The sequence below is a fragment of the Dipteris shenzhenensis genome, chromosome 22 (assembly GCF_047967505.1).
Source record: "Dipteris shenzhenensis isolate YYH24624 ecotype China chromosome 22, Dip_SZ_1.0, whole genome shotgun sequence".
NCBI lineage: Eukaryota > Viridiplantae > Streptophyta > Polypodiopsida > Gleicheniales > Dipteridaceae > Dipteris > Dipteris shenzhenensis.
The window spans coordinates 35,961,741-35,970,837 of NC_141617.1; the positions used below are offsets into that span (position 1 = coordinate 35,961,741).

General features: G+C 40.0%; 1 protein-coding gene across 1 annotated transcript; it reads right to left on the reverse strand.

Annotated features, from left to right (window-relative positions):
- Nucleotides 1-649: 649 nt before the first annotated feature.
- On the reverse strand, nucleotides 650-3,929 carry LOC147888048 (putative potassium transporter 17). The gene is made up of 8 exons (XM_087393285.1): nucleotides 3,586-3,929; nucleotides 3,248-3,462; nucleotides 2,791-3,039; nucleotides 2,641-2,691; nucleotides 2,281-2,541; nucleotides 2,117-2,169; nucleotides 1,654-2,023; nucleotides 650-1,530 (listed from the first exon to the last, which is right to left on the reverse strand). Exons 1-8 carry the CDS (start codon nucleotides 3,927-3,929, stop codon nucleotides 650-652), a joined length of 2,424 nt encoding a protein of 807 aa, XP_087249411.1.
- Between the last annotated feature and the right edge of the window lie 5,168 nt (nucleotides 3,930-9,097).

Sequence of the window (9,097 nt, forward strand, 5' to 3'; positions counted from 1 at the left end):
AATGAGCAATTTGGATTTCTCAAGAAAAAGGTAGAGGTTGTTAAAGTGTGGCTATTTTTAAAGATCAACATAAATCTCCCAACAAAATTTACATGAGCTCTTTGCCCCAAACCCAACTGAGCACCTAGTAAGTTTCTAACATTCACCTAAGGAAAAAACATTAGTCTACACTTACATGTTCGGTTGGGGCAAGATACTTGCATGTGCACATTGTGAACAATCTCAACAATAATTATTTCTAGCTTAAGATAACTTTTCCATGCTTATACAAGTTGCTCTTGATTGTGAAAATGTTATTTACAAGAATCTTGCTTAAAGTAGCATTCACACTACTTTTTATAAAAGTTAAGCATATCTAACATTCTTCTAGAAGGGTAGTTCATTGAAAAAGCATCCACCTTTTGTGCCAAGTATGAAGGTGTTCATGGGTTGAACTCAACACATTGTCGTCTATGGAGTGATAACAAGCTATGCATTATGGAGCTATAGGCATAGCAAGATCTTGGAAGGGGCAAAGAGCGACATTGCTTCGATACATGATTTAGAGTTTGGAATGCTTCTTAACAGAATCATGTTCTACCTAGAAAGTATAATTAGTTGTTTGGTGAGAGTGCTAATAATTAGAGGTTCATAAGTATGTCACCCCCATCTAGACTTCATAGATCATCCCAATTTCTAGTAGTCTGGAGGGGGGGATGTGAAGAAAAGAGACGGACGGGGTGCAGTTGCGGTGCAAGGCACCATAGACGTTGTCGAGGAGCAATTGTTGGATCCACCCCGTGCCAGCCTTGGCCTTAAGCTTGGCTCTGCCCACCATAAAAACAGCACCCTCTTGTTTGGCTCTTTGAATCTGAGCCAGCTCCTCCTCCTCCTCCTCTTGCTTCTCCTCCTCCCCTACAAGGCACTCATCAAGAATTCCTGGTGCCTTAATGTCTCGAATGTAGGTCTCAAGATGCTCGAGAAGCATACCCATGAGATCTGTCCATTCCCTTATGGGTTCTGCATACCCATAGAGTACCTTGCATCTATAAAGGCCCTTGTAGCCCCCTTTCTTGAATATGAATCTCTCCCCTTTTGTTACCCTGGGTTTCCCTGCATATTGCACCTTGGTCAGCACTGCTACTCTGTGCAATGATCCCACAGTCTTCAGATAATGCTTCAAAAAAGGGGGTGCCCCTTCCTCTAAGGCACTGTACACAAAACATACCCCTGCCACCCTCTTCACTCCCTGGTTTTCCAGTATCCCCTTGAGTTCTTCAAGGTTTGTGCTGTTTGCACCCTCGTGCTGGCTCTTCTTCGCCCTCCCATGCACCCAGCTCAGTACCATGATAGCTAGGAGAAATGACACCAGGAATGGTAGCCAGCCTCCTTTCGGAACCTTGCTCAGCACCGCTGAAAGATAGCACGCTTCGATGAACGTGAAGAAGCAGAAAAACGCCAGGGCCAGGTGTGGTCTCGTACCCCATACGAGCAACATGACAAGCGTCACGAGAAATGTTGTGATGAGCATGACGAGGATTACAGCTACCCCTAAAGACATTTCTCAAAGCATTAGCATATTATCATCATCATAAGCAGTACTGCCTGTTATCACCGAACTGTATACTATACGTCACTATAGAAAATGGAGTCTAAAATTGCACGACCCATTACCGTATGCATTTCCAAGTGTCGACCCGTTACGGAATCCCACCACCACTGCTGTGCAAAGGACCATCAATGAGAAGTTTACTTCAGGGGAATAGATTTGTCCTTCGTGTTCTCGTGATGTGTGAATTAACTGGACTCTTGGAAAGTAATCTAAAGCCACGCATTGCTTGATCAAAGAGAAGCAAGCCGTGATGAGTCCCTGGCTGGCTACTATTGCTGCAAGAGTAGAGAGGATGAACATAGGCCAGAACACGGTGTGCGGTGTAAATTTGTAGAATGCCTGGTCCTGATTCTGAGGATTTTTTATGAGGTATGCAGTCAGCCCTGCATAAGTGATCATGTTGGATGGGAAAACTCCAAGCAAAAAGCCGATCTGAAACCGTTATGCCAGATCACGCAATCAGTTACGTAACAGATTCCAACGGAACCTTTCTTCAACAAATCACAGCAGCCGAGGTATATATACCTGCATCGATGGCCTGTTGAAATGGCCCAGATCTGCGAACATGGCCTCAGCACCTTCATGTTCATCCCTCTGTTTGTCAATTTCAAGAAGATACTACTCTCTGGGAAACTATTGCGGAAAACTTGGGAACACAAACATCTAATGGAGTTCCAAGTGTGCCTTACCGGTGATACAGAGCACGGTTCCTGCCAGTGCCAGCCAGCCCTCCTTTCCGTGGCGACAGAAAAAGATAAAGATGTAATGGGGCGATACCGCTTTGAACACAGACGGGTGATGTCGAACGATATTGTATGCTCCGATCGCCGGAGTCGTAGTTAGCCATGCTACCATGATCGGCGAGAAGATGAAACTAATATGGTGTGTACCGAATCGTTGTAGCAGAAACAAAGCAACCAGGAGAAAAGCTGAGATCGAAACAACCATCGCTGCAGAAAAGAGTTCGGCAACGTCATCAGGAAGATTCTCGGTACGTGATGTTTGTTTCTCTACGTCTCGTGGTGAAAAGAGCCGAAAGAATAGCTTACTCTGGGTGATCGACGGAGCTGCGATCTTTAGACCCTCGATTGCTGAAAGCACTGCGTAAATTATGATGAGCTCGGTTATTTATGAAGGCAATCGGAGTCCGGACAGTAAATTCCTGCATCAAATCCGGCTGCTTAATGGTTTGGTTCTACCTGAGATTGCGGGAGTCAAAATACCATCTCCGATAAGCATGCACGTGGCCAACATTGTGATACTGAACAGAAAAATGCTGATGTGTTTGCTGCCTTCCAAGAAAGGTCTGATCCTGTGTCGAAGCAAACTATAACGGAACCTTGAACTCGTGTAATTCGGCAGAAGGCTGGAACAGCTCTTGGTTTGAGACATGTGTGTACCGATTCCTGTGTGCTGACAAAGCTGAGAATACAACGCGAACGTACCACCTACAAAGATGCATCCACGACTATCACATGGGGGCGCAAGCTTCGTCGAATCCTTGAATGTACAAAATAAATAACGATTGTCAACAGGAAGACCAGAAACTAACACGATTTGAGCTTCTTAAGCTGCGAGAACAGTGATTTCCGTCGGAATTAGACGGGAGAGAAATCGTAAAAGAGGAGCAATCGATGAAGGTAAAAGGAACGCCACCTTCTCCACGATTATCGGCATACAATACCACAAGAACATACTTAACGCCTCCGATGAGAGTGAGAGTCCAAAAGATGATGCTTAAGATACCGAGGTAGTCATCCTCAGTGACAGAAGTCAAAGAGATCGTAGAATATAAGTACAAAGGAGTTGTCCCAAGCCCACCGTATACCATACCGATGGTCTGATAAGCCATAAACATTGTCTTACGGTGCCTGTCAAGCACAAATACAGAAATTAGGAGCGGCAGCCAAGAGAATTCTTTCCGATGGTCGATTTGTATTATATTCAAGCTGTGAAAAGCATCTTGCGAGCTGGAATTGCAGAGAAATTCTCACCTCTCACTGAAAACAGCTCGAACAGAGCACCATACACGAGCTGGAATTCCAGAAATACGTTCAGTTGTTGGATCGCCGTTCGCCTCCTGCGATGACTTTGAGATATGGAAGTGTTCTTCTGATCGGAGCACCGTTTCCGAGTCCGTTTGTTGTTTGCATGGAGCCGAGACTGCTGGGATCTGATCGGCCGTAAGTGGATTGTTCATTGTTTGGTCTCCGTTAGATGCAGATTCATTCTGGCTGCACCATGAATGGCAAGGACGATCCTTTGACCTCATGACTGCATCTGCTTCAGAAGAAGCAGTATCTTTGGACGATATGGACAGTACATTTCGTTGATCCATTTGCTTGAGCTGAATGGAAGGACCTCTGCTGCTTGATGTTATGCGTTCTCTCTGTTTCTGCCTCTGTCTCTCTCGATCCCTCAGTCCCTTCTATCCGTCCGAGAGAGTTTAGTCGCTGGAAGGTACAGAAATACAACACGAATTGAGCAAACGACATGCACTTCTGCGTGCAGTGTTGTTAATCTTCCGGTGGGTGCTTCTAGCATCACATGACAGACTTGTAAGACGAATAGCATAGGCTTTCTGGCGATGCATTGGGTCGAAATTCTGTGACTTTCAAGACCTTAAGTTTACAACAATTTTTACGAGGCATAGATTACGCAAGAAGATTTGCCTTCTCTATGGACGAAATGTTTCGCAGACCGGTTTCTCATGAAGAAATCACAGCCAGCCATTTCTAGTTCTTGCAAAAGCGGCTGTTTATCGAAAACACGTCCGTATAGAAGATATAAACCTTACAAGAATTTGCAAAAGACGCCCTCTCCTATGCAAAGGAATGCACATCGACATTTCCTTCGTTTCGAACCCCGGTTAACGTTTCGGCTTCTTTTGCCGATCAGTTATAAATTGTGAAGAATCATCACATCACATCACATAAGCTCATTGATCTGCCTATTTTCAATTCAAACGCTGCTGTATGAAAAATCAAGTCGAATGCATAGGGGCGTCAAGCTCTGAGAAATTATCAGAGAGCTAAAAGTTTTGCAGAGAAATGCAAAAGCAGTTGGCACTCCGCTAGACTAGATGTGTTAAAGTAGAAGCAATCTTTACCTTCAAGCTTCCGCTGGAATATAATATGTATTCAAAACGATGTCGCGGATTGGCCAAAGGCGACGGAAGTGCAAAGAAGATTGCAGAAGTTGTTCCCGAGCTGGTGCGCCTCGACAAGACAAGATTGCTCTTCTGTTAGTACATCCGAAGCAGACCGAACTTGAACGAAGCTGGTGTAGGACTCTAATGATAATGAATAAAGAAATGAATCTGCTGTGTCCTGTGCAGGCTGTGCTTACATTTGTACACGATTGAATGATTCCCTCGAGGCTCGATGGACGACCAGACGCAGCTCCCGATGGTCCTACTTCGAAAGGCAACTATCAAAACAATACAGTACATGAGATGGGACTGGTGCAAGATCCGTACTCGGGGGAGAGCGAAGGAGGAGCCGTGCTGTGGGAACTGGGAAGTGATGAGATACTGATATCGATGTCTGAGAAGGTGATGATTGAATCAATGGACCTCGACGATAGCTCCAGCTCTAGTTTGAAATGCTATCCGAAAACGATTAATGTGACCGAATCAACGATGACGGAAAGCAGGATCATGCCAACTTACGCTGTGATTTTGCAAAGGAGACCGCCGTATGCACAGCTGCAAAGCAAACCAGTCCAATTTGTGGTCCAATCTCCGGAGCCACACGCACTAGCTCTTCGCTCAGTACCTTGCCTGCCACTGACAAGGATTTGAAGCACTCTGTTAGATAACACCATTGCAAAACCTGCAAAATCTCCCTCATGTGCACTATATATTCAAGCTTCTCTCCTACAATTTCCTTCGCAGATCTGTATCTTGTTACTGTACCTTGCAAAATCTCCCTCATGTGCACTATATCAAGCTTCTCTCCTACAATTTCCTGTAAGTATTAGTACAATCCTGCGCAGATCGCTGCTACTTTGTATCTTGTTATTACTTGCAAAACCTTCAAGATCTTCCTCATGTGCACTATATCCAGCTTCTCTCCTACAATTTCCAGTAAGTATTAGTACAATCCTGCGCAGATCGCTACTACTTTGTATCTTGTTACACTCGTCTGTATCTTGTTGCAGTATCAAACGCATTCATTTATCGTGGTTAATTGTTAGCGATTCCGCCTCTGCTAGCTCATGATAGAAATACATTTATGCATTCCTTTTGAAACCAAAAACGATGCTATTCGCTAGCGTTCAGCAGGAAATGAGCTAGCTACAAGAATCAAATGCCAGCAATCCATTTGGGAGCAAAAAGGAGGCGAATGTCTAGCTTGCATCAAGAGATGAACGAGCTAAAAGAATCGAATGCCAGCAATCCATTTGGAAACAAAAACGATGTTAATATTTAGCGTGAAGCAGGGCATGATGATGAGCTAGCTAAAAGGCATACCTTGGAGCGATTATAGATAGAGATATATTGAAGAGGAATTGCATGCTTTTATAGACAAGAAAGGGAACTGAGTGGCGATGTAGTTATACAGATGCTCGATCGAACAGAAAAGAAGGGTGAGATTCGTTGGTCTCCTGAAAGAATACAGTGGCTACCTAGTCTCGTGAAATCTAGGCACCCAAGTTTATGTTCTTCAAAGTTTGAATCTCTTGCGTTGGGAACTTTCAATATTCTTAAGTGGGGATCTTTCAGTTAATAGACAACTCTGTATTGAAATATTGAGATGGGGGGCAAAAGTGTTCAGAAATAAAATTTTAATCAATCCATGTGATGGTCTTTTGACACTTGGAAAAGTGTTGAGAAATAAGATTTTCATCAATTTATTACAAGGTATGTTTTTTTTTTTATTTAATAAAAATAAAAACAGCCGGATGTATCAATCAAAAAAGAGGAGGGGTGTTACAAAACTTGGTCCACACACAAGGAAGTTTTGACCAATCTCTATATAGTAAAAAAAAAGGATTTGCTAGATTATTTACTAGATAGAAATACACTTATCTAGTAAAAGTCCACAGTAGAGAAAGTGAGAGTGTCTCTATATAGTTTACCTCGAGAATATTTCTCTAACAGGGAAAAAAATTCTCTATATAGGAATTTCTTAAGACAATGTTCCTATATGGAGAAAAATTCACTATATAGGGAAATCAATCACTATATAGAGAGTCCTTATGAGAAAAATTCACTATATTATGGAGAATCCTTATGGAGAGAAATTCACTATATGGAAAAAAAAATCACTATATGGAGAAAAATTCACTATATGCGAAAAACAATCACTATATAGAGAGTCCTCAATTATGAGAACTTTACAATTTCATTATTTAGAGACAAATTTATCTATGTAGAGAATTGGACCATGGAAATTCACCATATGGGAATTTTTAAAACATTCCATTCACTATATAATGAAAACATAGAATGAAATTTTTTTATGTGAATATTTAGCCATAAATTTTGACTAAATAAGTAAGATTCACTATGTAGAAAATTCAAGCATTGCTTCAATTGCACTATATACTAACAACAACTACAAACAAGAGTAAGAAAAGAAATGTTGTATTCCAATCCAAATTAAATGAATCATTAAAAAAATGAGTATTGCTATTCAACTCCTAGATGAATGTCATTTAGAGACAATCCTTGTTGTCCAATCTTCTTTGTAACTATTTTTTGTTTCTCCAATAGCCAAGATCCTAGATCTTCTCTCATAAGTTTCAAATCATACTCCATATTTTTCTTAACATTATTCCCTAGATCTCTTCTCAAAGTATCGAAATTTTCTTTGAGATGCTTATAGGCATCAAGCACACTTTGAGTACCAAAGCACTTCATCAAAATTGTCTCTTGATCCTCATGGTTAAATTCATGTACCTGACATGCAAAATGACATCAAGTTAGAAGTTACTTACATTGATATAACTAATTATTTGACTAAAAATTGTTATAGCATATAAAAAACATACTTGCACTTTGCTCAAGGATACTTCGTCACAACTCACACCTAGATTTGGAATCTCGGTTAGAGTCTATTAACAAAACAATTTAATATTTACTATTTAATTGATTAGCACAAGTTAAGCTTTGTAACTTAACAAAGAAAGGTAGTTGTTTCCATACTATATTCCCTTGATTTCTTTACTCTAGTAGAATCAACATTTGATGAATTACTTTTTTTCATAATATGTTACATCTTCATAGTCATCTGTGACATTGAAATGATAAATAATAGTTAAGCCATATTATGAAATACCAGTATATAATTAACACAAGATAGAATGTTTATAGCTTTAGCCAAATGCAAAGCATACCTTGCATGCTCGACCACTTTTCCTTGATGCATCTATGTCAACCTCTTTTGAATTCTAAGAGGACCTCTAATATAAATACAAGAAAACACTATTTAATAACTTTTCTTTACAATAAGATCATATGATATTAGTGAATCAAATAATAATTAAAGCAAAATAACATTACTTACATTCGTAGGTTCCACAAAAATCATATTATGCAAGAGGTCCATAAACTTTGTATTGGGGTTAGCATCATTAACGTGGAAACTTAAATTCTAACTCTTAGTGCCTTTAAATAAATAATAAAGAACTTTAGATAGTATAGTTATACATACCTCTTCTATAAAAGTTTGCTTGTTGACTACACCTAGGTTGTAATCATCATATTGATCCTATATTAAAATACAATTCAAAATTAGATATGCTAAAATTTAAGTATTAAATAAGTTAAAACATATGCACGATCAAGTATAATGAAAGATAAAATGGTAAGAAAAAGGACCACTACCTCAAAAAATAAAAAACCTATACTAGTCATGAACCTAAAGGCTTGGAGAATTTTCTATGATCAGCTCCGGGATATAAACGCCAACATCCCCTTCCTATGTTTAAAAAAAGCTAGAGGACAAGAGCTTCCAAGTATCACAACTAACAATGCAGTTGCGTATATGGTTTGAAGGGGTCTTCAAATTCAAGTCAAATAATTGGAAGTAAGAGGAGATTCTTAGCTTATTATAAAGCTCAGGGGGGTCACTATGTATAAACCCTCTATATCATGTGCGTTCAAGGCCTATTTCTTAAATCCCTTATCTGTAAAATTTTCATTAATAAAATATACCCCTTTTCTATACAAATCTGCATGTAAATTTTTTCCAAAACTACTTTAAATAATACCTTATGTATATTTATTTCTGTAAATTTTAGAAATAAAAAATATCCTTCTATTGAACTCACGTGATAGGGTTACATATGATGAGTGAGCCCCCCGAGTTATAAAGCAAATGCGAGGGTATTACAAGACAAGAAGTCCTCATTTGAAGGAGCTTAATCAGAGGGCTATGGCACTATGTAGTCAATTTGATTTTTGCAAGTTTGTTCATATAAATAGAGGAGAAAATCAAAGGACAGATGAGTTGGCTACTCAAGCCATTACAGTACAAGACCAGGGGCTGGTATCTTTGG